General features: G+C 34.7%; 1 protein-coding gene across 1 annotated transcript; it reads right to left on the bottom strand.

The window, feature by feature from the left end:
* Positions 1 to 5,469: 5,469 nt before the first annotated feature.
* LOC132108430 (calcineurin B homologous protein 1-like) lies at positions 5,470 to 8,174 on the bottom strand. The gene is made up of 7 exons (XM_059515135.1): positions 8,020 to 8,174; positions 7,467 to 7,539; positions 7,297 to 7,377; positions 6,847 to 6,971; positions 6,569 to 6,630; positions 6,367 to 6,489; positions 5,470 to 6,265 (listed from the first exon to the last, which is right to left on the bottom strand). Exons 1-7 carry the CDS (start codon positions 8,084 to 8,086, stop codon positions 6,212 to 6,214), a joined length of 585 nt encoding a protein of 194 aa, XP_059371118.1. The 5' UTR covers positions 8,087 to 8,174; the 3' UTR covers positions 5,470 to 6,211.
* Positions 8,175 to 13,441: the final 5,267 nt, after the last annotated feature.

Genomic DNA, 13,441 nt, shown 5'->3' with positions numbered 1-13,441 from the left:
GCAAAAGAAAAGTGCAAGCATGCAAGAAGCAGAGTGGGTCGTGTGATAAGACCACCCAGAGAGTTGGCAGGCCTTCTAGCGCAATCAGTTTTTATCTCTCTCTCTCTCTCTCTCTTGTAATAATAATAATAATAATGATCAGGAAAGGTAAAATGTAATATAATATTGTAATGTTATGTTGAGTTCACATGGTTATACTATTTTATGTCTTTTGGAAGTTCTTTTGCTAAAAGGGAGAGATGTAGTGATAGCATGATTGATTGTACATGGGGCGCATGAGCGGGGGTTTGAGTCAGTAAAGTTGCTTGCTATTTCACACATTGCTCTACTGTCAGTTCCTTAGTTAGATTTATATAATATCATAACAGAAATGACTCAAGAGGCATTTATTGAATTAATCTGGCTACACTTTTATCTATATTCAATATTTGTTCGTGAATCAGACCACACGCGCTGTTTTTGCGTGAAGCCCACAAAGATGTGTCAAAAGAGATATGTGTCTAATCACATAAAAAAGGCTAATTCGTATTCACAAAAATATGACTGAATATGATTTATTATCTAATGCCATCTGCTGGACAGGAAGCAATGTACAAAGTTGTTTTTAGGCCTACACCTCGGGATGTCAGGATTGTTCAGTTGACCATCACTATAAAACTCTGTATTTCTTGATATTCTCAACTGAATGTACTAATTCAACATTGAATTCTCTCACCTCGTTGTCCGTCACACATTGCAAATTCTAGTTTTGTCCCAGCAGCAGGGTCAGGACATCACATATGTCATAATGCTGCATATCATATATATATATGTTAAGATTGATGAAGTGCTGCTTCCCAAATGTATGAAATCCAAGACAATATTGAAAATATGTATGAGCTACCATCAGACATACCAGTCAGTAAGTTAAAAATGCTCTTTTTTCATTTTGTTATTCATACTGTACACTTTCTCATGAGGGGCATTTTTGCAGATACCTACTGGAATGGGATTTCACTTGCCCATTTTCACTAGGCAATGATATATGAGCACCTTTACTATGGAAACTTACTGTGGAAATATTAATATTATTGCGCTTCAGGTAGCGAGACATTAAATCCCTAAAGATCCTTTTTGTGTTTACCAGAAGAAGAAGAAGTGTTTTCCTTTTATTAATGATGGCCAGCTGAGTAAATTCAGGCTCAATTTCCTGAACATAAACATGATGTTAAATATATCTTATATAAGCATTTTTACCTGAGGATGCGAATGATAAATATCGGCCAACAGTCACAATCAGTGTCCAGTACGTATAGGACTAGATGTCACTAGATATACTTTTTCTTTCTATTTGCCGTACCTTTCTCTTTTTCAAAATATTTGCAGCGCTGCATTTCTGTTTAATTAAATTATTTTGTTGTAAATTTAACTGTAGTATTTAAAGGAATAGTTCACCCAAAAATGAAATAATGTTTCTTCATCTGAAAATATCTGGAGGAATTTAGCATTGAAACACTTCACACAAAACAGCTGTAAACAACTATGTTAGTACTTGTTTATACTTGAGGACCCAACCAACGAGCAGAGCAGCGGTGCATGCCCATGAGGATGTGCTTATCTGAAACAACACAGCACATGACAGTTCAAGCTAAATCTATGAATTCAAATATATATACAACTAAAGTTATATAAATAACTACCGTGTTGATCCTGCAGTTCTGAGCTCCAGTGACAGAGTGTCTGCATCAGTTTCCTTTCCCTTGGTCTAATGAAGAAGCCAAAGATAATGAATCTTCTATGTTTGCACGCCTGAGAAAAGGGAAGTGATACTGCCATGCATTATGATTAGAAAGAGACTGGGGAGAATGTGAGAATCACCTGTCCAGTCTTAATTGTGGCAATTGAAAAATGCAAGATGTTAATGATAATACAGTACCCTTTAATGCCGTAGATTTAGCTCCATATATGACAAAAAGGCAAAGTCCTGTAACCCACATAACAGGCTGAAATGGCTCCTTTATTTTAATCAAAATGAACAAAATAATAATTTTATATTGTTTAGCCATTCAACATTTTCCAAATAATTATCTTGAATCAAACATGTTTTTGTTAAATATGCACGTGTTACTTCACAAAGCAAAATGTCTCTTAAAATTGCCTTTGAAAGATGTTAACCAATCAAATGCTAATGTTTATAGGAAACACAGATTTAATAAAAATGTGATAAAAATTTGATACTTTATTTTTGAAGAAATTGTGACAAATTTAATGAAACGCTTATTTGTATGATGTGTTATATATTTCAATCTTTTATTTTTCATTTTCTTTTTTAACTTAATTCAATTTTATTTTTGAAGGTTTGGTAGGTGAAGTTGGAAATTGTTAATACCAAACAAAATCATGACTTTGTTAATATTTTAAGAAAGGTTTATCTGTTGTAAAAACATTTTGACCCGCATTCTTGAGAATGTCAGATTTCGGGACAGTTATGAATTGTGTTCGATATTAAATAGTCTTTAACTTTAAGTGTAAACAGTGTAGTAGGACCTACTCATGACACATAGTTTAAGACATATTAAGGTATTTTGCTTCAATTAAAAACTTGAAAAATGATTACTGCTTTGCAGTTCAGTGAATCAGCTGGCAGCTTGGCTGTTCAGAGTGATCCTTCACCTCCTGACTGCCTGGCTCTGGTTCAGAAACTCAGCAATATATGTGTGTGTCCTTGTAAGGGCCCCGACTAGACAAGAATCAACAAGCTCAACAGAGAGCAGCGTCGGACATGAGCCATTTACTGGTAAATACACTGCTGTTCTTCTTTATTCTGGCATAGTTTGTGCCATAACAGATGTAGATATGTTATCAGGAAGAATCTACTCCTAAAATATTTGTGAAACAGAAACTATGCCACACAACGATTCTCCGTTGTACTGCAAGCATTGCTTGGGAAAGCTGGTTATTAGATGGTAATCTTGTAATCATATTTGATGCGAACACATTTCGAATTTGTATTTTTGAATGTGGTTGTTTAGTTTGAAACACTGATAGCTACTGTGGCTTTTGAGGGACTGGCTGCTTTAAATGATCTGTCACTCAAAAGACATCTGATACTGAAACTTAGCTATATGAACAAATGAATCAGTGTGTTTATCTTTTTATACTTTTATTGTCTTTTTGAATGTGCAAACAAATCTGTGTAAAAAAAAAAACCTAATCATAAATAATATTTAGTACACTACAGGGAATCAAACATTCAGATTTCGAATGTGGTTGTTTAGTTTGAAACACTGATAGCTACTGTGGCTTTTGAGGGACTGGCTGCTTTAAATGACCTCTAAAGAAAGCACTCAGTCATTCAACAGTTATCTGATACTGAAACTTATATGAACAAACGAATCAGTGTATTTGTCCTTTTGTTTTTTTATTGTCTTTTTGAATGTCCAAAGAAATCATTTTCAGTACTTTCCAGGGAATCAAACAGTCAGAGGTTTGCTTGTAAAAGTCTTGAGTTGAATGTGTTTTTATATGACACTGGACACTGAGGAGGTCATGTCACCATTAGCCTCTCCACATTTAGCATGCCTGCATGCAGAAAAACACACGCTGGTGGACAGTGAAGTAAAAGGGACGGGACGTTCTTAGCCCAAACCACCAGTGTGTATTATGATCTGATTGGTTTGCTCCAGGTGCTGGTGAGGAGCAATTGGCTAAAAGAACAACTCATTTCTGCTCCACATGAGCTGGGTTGACCTTCAAAACCATAAAATTTTACATTCTTTTGATGTTTTCTTCTACTTAACTTACTTGAAATATATAGCAAAGATAATCAAAATATTTAGGTGTGGAGTTACAAAGTCTTCTGTTTGGGGTCTGGGAGTCCCAAAAATATAATGTACTTAACCCTAAATTAGGTTAGAAGCTACAAACATGTTGCAAGCATGTTTTAGCACATCACTAGCATGTAATATTTTAACGTATTCTAGCATGTTTTAGCATTTTGTTAGCATGCTGCTACCATTTTTTATGCTACCATTTTAGGTGCTGCTAAAATATTTTTGTATGGAACCAGCAGGTTTTAGCATATTTGCTGTAGTTTGTTTATTGAATGTTTAATTGACATGAATGAACGTCACTGAATGAAACTTTAGTTATTTCAAAGTGTTCCACGGCTAGCCTCACAGGCTTTCAGCACAACAGTCCGGCAAATAAAAAAAAAGGGTGCCTGACAGACAGAAGGTTTTCCTGGTAAGAAGAATTTCAGACTGGCATGATGTCAAAAATACACTCTCAAAACATAAAATGTATCTGTGATAATAAATGTGATTGACATTTGCACATTTAAGAGGTCAAATATCATTTATTTTCTCAATTGTATTTATTTAAAACAGTGTGTATGACTTACTTCCCCTCTGCAGAACATAAAAGAAGATATTTGAAATAATGTTGGTAACCAAACAGTTTCGGTTCTCATTGACTTCCATTGTATGTACAAAAAAAGACTATAGAAATTGAAACTGGTTACTTCAAATTATCTTCTAAAATATATAAATATCTTATATACATTAATCTAAAATAAATAAATAAGAATTAGAATATTACATATTGTTAATAATTGTGTAATAAATAATATACCAGACCTATATAGGTTATTAATAATTTTGAATAAATAACTAATAAATATATCATTTATTATATACCAAATTAATCATAAACAAATTAATAAATAACAATTTATTATTCATGTTATTCTTTGTATATATATATATATATATATATATATATATATATATATATATATATATATATATATATATATGCAAAGATTACTTTACAAATAAAGTACTTTACTAATACTTTACAAATTCAACTTTACAAATTTTTATGTTGCATTGTGGCCATGTGTTGCAAGAATAACATCTCCTTTTATCTATCTGCACTGACAGGAGGATAACGGTCTGTCAGTCCACATTAAAGGAGGCTCTACTGATGTCCTTCTGTACCATTTGACCATGACCATCACAATAGCAAGTACAAAACCCTTCTGGTCAATCAAGAAACCTTTATTATGTATATATGTATATATATGTGTGTATATATATATATATATATATATATATATATATGAAAACTACTGTTCAAAAGTTGTGCTTTTAAGAAGCACTTATCCCACCGACATTTTAAATGTCTTTACTGTCACTTTTGATCAATTTAATGCATCCTGGCTCAATAAAAGTATTAACATCTTCAAAAAAATATGATGGACTTCAAACATTTGAATGGTAGTGCATCACTGGCATTAATCAACAATACGCTTTTGGCGCCACCTAGTGCCAATAGCATATCAATTTATAGGTAGCTCAGTTGTATTTAAAAAAAAAAAAAGTGTGATCTAGCTGCTTAATACATAAATGAATTTCAATTATCGAATTGGGCTTGTGCCAATAATTTTTTAAAACCTTGGCCCAAAAAGATACCAAACAATACTTTAAATATTGTGCAAAATGATTTAATATCATTCATTGCATTTCATATAAAGATGAAAAAAAGCTATTTTTTAGTGGTTTTGGTAGAGCATGCATAAGTGCAGTCAGGTGAGGTAGCCTTTCTTCTCACTTGTAGGTCAAATTGCATGAAGCATACCTGCACTGAAAGAATAACAAAAAATAAAGAATAAAAAAATCAGTTTCTATCAGGATTTAGGATAAATTTACATACATAAAAAAAAATGTATGGAAAGCATCATGCAACCGAGATGCTATAAAATCTCTACTGAGATGAAAGTGTACACATCTAATAAACCTTGGGAAATCCTATCTTGAGATTATCACACTTCACAGAGAGGAAAAACAAAACCTTTTCCCCCATATATAGGGATATATAACAATTCAACACTATGCATTCTGAACATTATTACAAATTCTTTCCAGCTAGTTATAATTATCTACAAAATTAATAATAATCAATTCTTTAAAATTTATTCAATATCAAGAAACAGAATGCAAAAATCTACAGGGGTCGGTAAGATTTTACTGACCCAACACTACTTCAGTAAACTTTATGTTATTTGTCAATGTGCAGTTTATATGCAGACACTACCAGTGCATTAAATTCCTGTTAGACAGACAAACACTGATCCCATGATACTGTCCTGGGCATTTCAGACACCCTTCCGTTTTCTGTGGCTTGGAGATAGATGCATATAAGGTTGATGTACAAGCTTTCCCATGATGCTCTAGCGCAAGAAGCGAATGCTCATCAAATTGTCAATGTTGATCTTCTCCAGAGACTAATGCAAAAGAGGTTGAAACACGTCAGCAATCATATTCCATCGACATTATAACTTGTGCTTTTATCAAACACTGTTGAATGCAGAATTTCAGGTGATACCTTACGAAACTCCTCAAAAGAGATTGCGTCATCACGATCTAGATCTGCTTCCTGTATAGTGCGGTCTGCTAAGCTCTCCAGCTGCTCCTCTGTCACCTGCATCCCCAGCATGGCCCGGAGAACCTGTCAATGATCAGCCTGCTGTTAGTCTTATTCAGTTTTTGAGAAAACAGCTGAAAACATGAATGAAGAAGCAAGTGACCTGTAAAAGCTCATCTCTGGAAATCTTGCCATCTTTGTCTTGGTCATACAACTGAAATGCAACTACAGGAATGAAGAACCAGGTGAGATTTAATAGCAGTGTAATAAGCAGGATACTGTTCAATCAGTTGGTCATCATTGTGAAATAAACCCTTTAAGGGTGGCCTTTATTCTGTGATAATGGCTGTTTGACTGTACATTATCTCTAAAGTAACATCGTCCATTCCATTACTGAGAGGATGTGGTTTATCTACCGGGTAAAAGCAAAAGCAAACATACATCTGAGTTTGTTGCTCCTGCTATTGATGGGCTCAGTAGAATTGAGCTCTTTGGGTCGATCCTTGTCAACGGGCCGGAAATGAGCCAGGATCTTCACAAAAGTGTGGAAGTCCACCGTTTCCTTCCTGTGATTAACATCATTATTTATGACTTCAATCAAGACACAATGGTTGGTTGTTTATGATTTTGGTTACTGAGAAAGACCTTTTTAAGAAATGTCTTCATGCATGCTGTATCTTTCAGAACTAATTTCCCGATCATTGTGCAGCTTATTATTGTCAAAAACCACTAAATTAGACTGGAAAGAGCATTTGACCTAACCATGAACCAGACAGTTCAGGACTTGCTACAGTGTTTTATGTTAGAATCCAATGCTCAAGACTTCAGTGTGAACATCAATTATTTTTAATTTCCTAATGTTTGTAGATCAAGCCAAGCAAGATTCATTACCCTGGGGAGAAAAATGCACCTATTATTCTGTCTCCTATGGGGTTCATTGCCAACTCCTTTATGGCCTCAAAATCCTGGAGACTACGTTAGAATGGGACAAGATGCATGGGTTAATATTCACGTAATTACAAAAGACAGCTATCCCATCATAGATAAGACATCTGTCTCACCAGAGGTGACCTCGTCCTTCTTTATCCAGAGCTTTGAAGCGATCATGGAGGCGAATAATGTGGGCAGGCGAGACTGGAAAAGACATTAAATTGACTGGAAATCACATTAATTATGAAAATGTTTCACTGTAGCCCTGTAGAATCATGACTCAACGAACGAGTGGATCAAACAAACTGAATTGACCATTTAAACAATTCTCCTCTTCAACCAGCTTCACTGAAATTCATTAGTGCATTTCTATTTTAAATTCTTCGACATAGGCTACCTTTTTGTGCAATGTATTAGAGGAACATTCATTGGTTTGCAAAAGGAAAGTAGATTCTCATAAACTGAACAACACCTGTCACTGTCAATCTAGGACTGTTTTTGCTCATGCAACCCGAATTTGTACCCGATATGTTTTATCTTAGTGACCATACGCCTGAGAGTTACCAATAAAACCAGCAACAGATGTGCAGGAAAATGTTATTTTATATCGCTGTTTGCTTGTCCAACCGCGACAACAACAACAATAAGCCATCAACAAGATATATTGTGTCAAATGTCACTCACAGCCCGTCTCTTGCATCAGCACCTCGACATTAGGGATTTTTAACAGGGTGGAATTCGTCGAACCCATTTTATATAGTTATGTATCGACAGCTTTCAAACATTTAGCCCATATCCAGAGAACCTCGGATCAAAAAAAGAATAAAAACCAAGAAGTCATGAAATCAAAAAAATAAAATAAAAAAGAAAAGCGTAATGTTCGCATATACGCCGTTGTTTTTTCTTGTGCTTGAATAGCCTAATACACGCTCTGTTTACACAGATTACAGCGCCCACCACACTAAAGAAATCTGATTCTTTTTAGTCGAATCTTTTTAATGACTCCACAAAACCGTCTGGGCGGTTGAATGATTCATTTATGAATGAGACTGAATCACTTCGATCGTCCTGCTTGTAATGAGCCAATAACCCTAATGGATTAATTTCCAAAATGTATAAAAAAAAATAAAACGTAGAAATATTTTTATCATCGTGATTGCACGAATATATGTCTTATCAGACAATGCATTTTTGTACAGTTTTGTAGAAAAGAAGATGAATCTATGTTTCGGAACTAAATCATTGTTGCGACTGAATTTGTTCATAGGAACAGCAAACATTCATGTAAATAAAACAAAAAAATCAGAAACAGCTATTTGTGTCTAGCCTACATAGGTCCGCCTGCGCTATCTCGGATACAACGTGATTACGTAGACACGTACAACATAAAATGAATCAGCGAACCGGTTCTGTGAAATTGTTCAAAAGAACCGATCAGCTGAAATGAGTCGGACTTTCCATCACACGCGATGGCACTGGTATGTAGGCCTATGTATTTGTTCATAATAATTGTATTCAATCTATAACTGATAACATGTTTGTTTGTCGTTTATATCAAGTGATCAATATTTTTTGCAATAGCCTACACCATGTATTTTTTTTGATGGCAGCATAGAACGGTCTTTTGTAGCGTTTATAACAGGCTCAGCGCCTTTTAATACACTGGATGGCGCCAGAGCCTTTCATCCACATTTCATCTTTCCATCTACTCTGATCCACTGTCTCTACATGTTGCCTGTTTATGTAAGCTATTAAAATATTACTGTAAGATGTTCCTCAAAAGCATTTATTTCGTTCAGTCTTGGCTGCATCTTTAAAACAATACTTCCCCTGATGCTACTGATCTTATGTGACTGAAGTAACACTGTCACAGGAAGATGTGACTGCAGGTTTCAGAGCTTGGGGTTTGTTGCTGAGTTGTTACTTTAAAGGCAAATTGCAGAGGAAAATAAAAAAAAATCATCTGATATTTTTGGAATACTGAATTAAAAATCACTTGCTGGTAGATAAAAGTATCTTACATATTTAACACATTTTGTGCCAGTTATTTTAACACAAGCATCGAAATACATTCCTTTACAGGTAGGCTGATCTTGATTATACAGGTTTTGGAGCTTTTCTCATGTCTTATGAACTAGAAATATATCTGAGACCTGATCTAAAAGAAAGAAATGCACATAATGATGTCCTCAAACACAATATTTTTGGTTAAGCACCAGGAGAAGCTTTGCCCTGAGGAAAGTTTAAATAATATTTCTGAAGCACTCTATTTACCTTATGGCAATATCAGAATGAGAGAGATATTGTATATATCTTGGCATGCTTTTCATTGCATGCTTACAAGTTTTTTTTTATTGCTCTTATAATGAGTTTTGATGTTTTTCTTGGTTTTTTTTTTTTTTTAAATAAGGCTAGTTGTGAAAGACTAGTCTTAAAAAAACATCTTAACATTGCTATGGCTCTGAAATCTTCACAATGAATTTTTATTTGATCTTTGTTCTGCTGCAATGTAACTTTATTCATTTAAAAGCCAGTAATTTTATTACATTTGTACACTCCTTATATAAGGTCTTTATTGCCTTGAGTCGCGTAAAATGCAGTTTTAAAGTTGTGAAGTTGGCAGTTGTGAAGTTCTCTGGGAACTGAACAGACCATTCATTCCCTGGTGGGCTTTATTAAGAATACATTCCCGTTGGAAGCCATTATTATTATCAGTTATATGTGATAAGAGACCTAAATTTCATGTTGTGTCACAGCTGCATCAAGAGGCTGAAGTAAAAATACTGGGGAAACGTTAAAAATGCATTGCAAGTTCACATGTTGAGATAGCATGTTGGTAAAATGTCAACTGACCAGTTTGTGCTTTGGATATTACGCTGCATGGAGATCTGGGGACTTTCATGATGTTTTTGCATATTTGCACGATGAGCAAGTTAACATTCAAATTACTAAACAGTCCTTGGAAACAAGTGAAACCATTGTAAACCATTATGGTTAATGGTTTATTAAAAGTCCTGTGCTTAAATCATGTACAATGAAACGTGTAAAATTAAAGGTTGATTGATTGCCAATTGGTTTGTAAACACACAGGCTGGACAGGGAAACATCCATGAAGTCACAAACCTCGTGATGCAGGTAAAGCACCTTGAGACTCACTGGCATGCACCCAAACAACTTTGTGTAAATCTAGCTTTCTTCACGCTTACCATAATCTGCAGATTGTTACTTACCGTCCAACAATCTTGGTTTTCAGAGTCAGTGTAATAGCTCTGTTGTAATCGAGAAAAGCATGACTATAAATGGTTGCGCATTCCTGCAAAGAAAAAAGCCTTTGGGGAAAATTCAAAGAAAACAGTTTAAAAGAGAAAGACACGAAACATCTCCCTGCTGCCTCCTTCAGGGCTCAGCACTTTGCACAACCCAAATCGTCTGAATGCAAAGTGCTTTAAAGGGTTGGTTCACCCAAAAATGAAAATTATGTAATTAATAACTCACCCTCATGTCGTTCCAAACCAGTAAGACCTCCGTTTATCTTCGGAACACAGTTTAAGATATTTTAGATTTAGTCCGAGAGCTCTCAGTCCCTCCATTGAAGCTGTGTGTACGGTATACTGTCCATGTCCAGAAAGGACAGTAAACAAGAAAAACATCAAAGTAGTCCATGTGACATCAGAGGGTCAGTTAGAATATTTTGAAGCATCGAAAATACATTTTGGTCCAAAAATAGCAAAAACTACGACTTTATTCAGCATTGTCTTCTCTTCCGTGTCTGTTGTGAGAGAGAGTTCAAAACAAAGCAGTTTGTGATATCCGGTTCGCAAACGAATCATTCGATGTAACCGGAACTTTTTGAACCAGTTCACCAAATCGAACTGAATCGTTTTAAATGGTTTGCGTCTCCAATACGCATTAATCCACAAATGACTTAAGCTGTTAACTTTTTTAATGTGGCTGACACTCCCTCTGAGTTCAAACAAACCAATATCCCGGAGTAAATCATTTACTCAAACAGTACACTGACTGAACTGATGTGAAGAGAGAACTGAAGATGAACACCGAACCGAGCCAGATAATGAACGAAAGATTGACTCGTTCATGAGTCAAGAACCGGTTGCATCGGTTTTTGGATCACCAGTAGTTCTTTCGGACAGTTCGATTCAATAAACCGGTTGAAGAAAACGGTTCACCGGTTCTTTTGCGCTCGACAAAATGACGTCATTGGCAATGATTGCCCTTGATTCCAGCCTTCGGTTTACCCGCGCTCATAACATTAGCACAGAATCAGTTCAGAATCAATCACCAAAAGAATCAGTTCGGTTCAGACGCTCTGTGTGTCGGTCTGCTTCACGCTGAATCACACATGCGCAGTATCATCAGTCCATCGGTTCTCGAATTGGACGTGTCTGACAGAAATGGTTCTTGAATCGAGAACGAGTCAATCTTTCGTTCGTTATCTGGCTCGGCTCGGTGTTCATCTTCAGTTCTCTCTTTGAAGTATTGCACTTCAATTATCTTTATTTACAAATAAATGTTTTCATTGTATCTGTTATTGTCTTTTAGCACCTGAAGAATAATGTTGCACACGTTGTCTAATGTGTACTTAATTATTAATGACGTCCTGCTGTTTATTCTCAAAACATTTGGGAATAGAAGAGTCCACCCTATGGAAATTCCCAGAGTAACACCTCATCTGACCACTCTGACTCAGTGTATATTTCTTGTCATATATTTGCATACTCGCTCCACATTTACTCATCACAAACATATTCGTATTGGGATAATTGAAAAAGCAATATGTATATTCCTTTGAAATCCATGTATTCTATATCAACCTTTGTGTCGTATACTATAGTATACCAAACTTTCATTCTTACGTCATGTAAATAATCTTTGAAAATGCTGCCAACACCCACACAGTGCTTCTGGAAGGTCTGCATTGCTCAGCGACTGTTTGTTCTAGATATTTATCTGAAAGTAAAGCAATGCTCTCAAACTCACATCCTTTGTTAACATTAATCCTGACGCACCACATCACTAACTGTTTCGAATTTGAAACGTTGCTTTATGATTTGTCATGCAAAGAGTCATTATAATAACAGGAATGTCCCAAGAATATGTCTCATGAATATGGGAAAAAATGATCAAATCATTGATCCCAGGTCATGAAATATTAGATGCTTTCTACGTACACAGTACAATTTTTGAGAAGTTGTAAATAAACATACATTTTACCAGAATTTTTTTTTTTTATTTCTTCTACCTCAAAATGTCATGTTTAATTCTTAATTTCCCATTTCTCATAACTTTTTGAATTTAACTAGCCTTCTTTTCAGTGTATATCCTCATATTATTGTATTATATTACATTACATATTTAAAAACAAAAATCAATGCACATACATATGTAGGCATAAAAATGAAAATGTTGTAATATTTTCTTAGTTATACTTGTATTAAATTGTTTCTATTTTCCTGTTTTAAAATTTAATAATTACTATTATTTAATAATATTAGAATTTTAAACCTATATACCTATGCAGCAATTATGGCCAAATGTGTTTTGCACAAATATATCTCAAAAGAATTCCTGTGGATTTTAACTACTTATATGTATCAATGTGATATTTGGCTGGTTTAATGGTCGGTAGAAAAATAGTTATTGTGTATGATTAAAAATACTTGCATATACTTACTGTAGTTAGGAAAACAAGGTATTATTTAACACATAGTGTTATTTAACAACAAAAACTTTTTTTTTCAATAAGATGCCTCAAACCTTAAACTGTCAAATATTCAAAGGCAATACATTATTTACCTTTTAATCAGACATGTGAGTCATTCAAACATAGTAAATATCTCACTCAGTGTATAACTCGTCAGGATTTGTTTCATGAAAGAAGATCCTTACATTAACTCAGAAATTCAATGAAACTATAACAATGGCTTTGATGAACTCCGAAACACATGAAATGAAACCTTCCATTTAACTACACAAAGAATCAGCCATTGTTTGGAACGAAGGGAAAGCCTTCAACAATTTACCTGCTGAAAAATCTTCTGTTCTTTCCATTCAATTTGATTCCTGTAACCCACACCTTTTTCTGTTT

This window comes from Carassius carassius, chromosome 28 (genome assembly GCF_963082965.1).
Source record: "Carassius carassius chromosome 28, fCarCar2.1, whole genome shotgun sequence".
NCBI classification, from domain to species: Eukaryota; Metazoa; Chordata; class Actinopteri; order Cypriniformes; family Cyprinidae; genus Carassius; species Carassius carassius.
Note: the sequence above shows the minus strand (reverse complement) of the source record. Positions and strands in the feature narration are given on the sequence as shown.

Excerpts from the sequence above, each read along its gene's own strand:
- LOC132108430 (XM_059515135.1), bottom strand. The coding sequence starts at position 8,086 with ATGGGTTCGACGAATTCCACCCTGTTAAAAATCCCTAATGTCGAGGTG. Across the intron at positions 7,540-8,019 it reads GCTGATGCAAGAGACGGGCT|TCTCGCCTGCCCACATTATT; the intron begins GTGAGTGACATT and ends TGTCTTTTCCAG. Across the intron at positions 6,266-6,366 it reads CTTTTGAGGAGTTTCGTAAG|TCTCTGGAGAAGATCAACAT; the intron begins GTATCACCTGAA and ends CTTTTGCATTAG.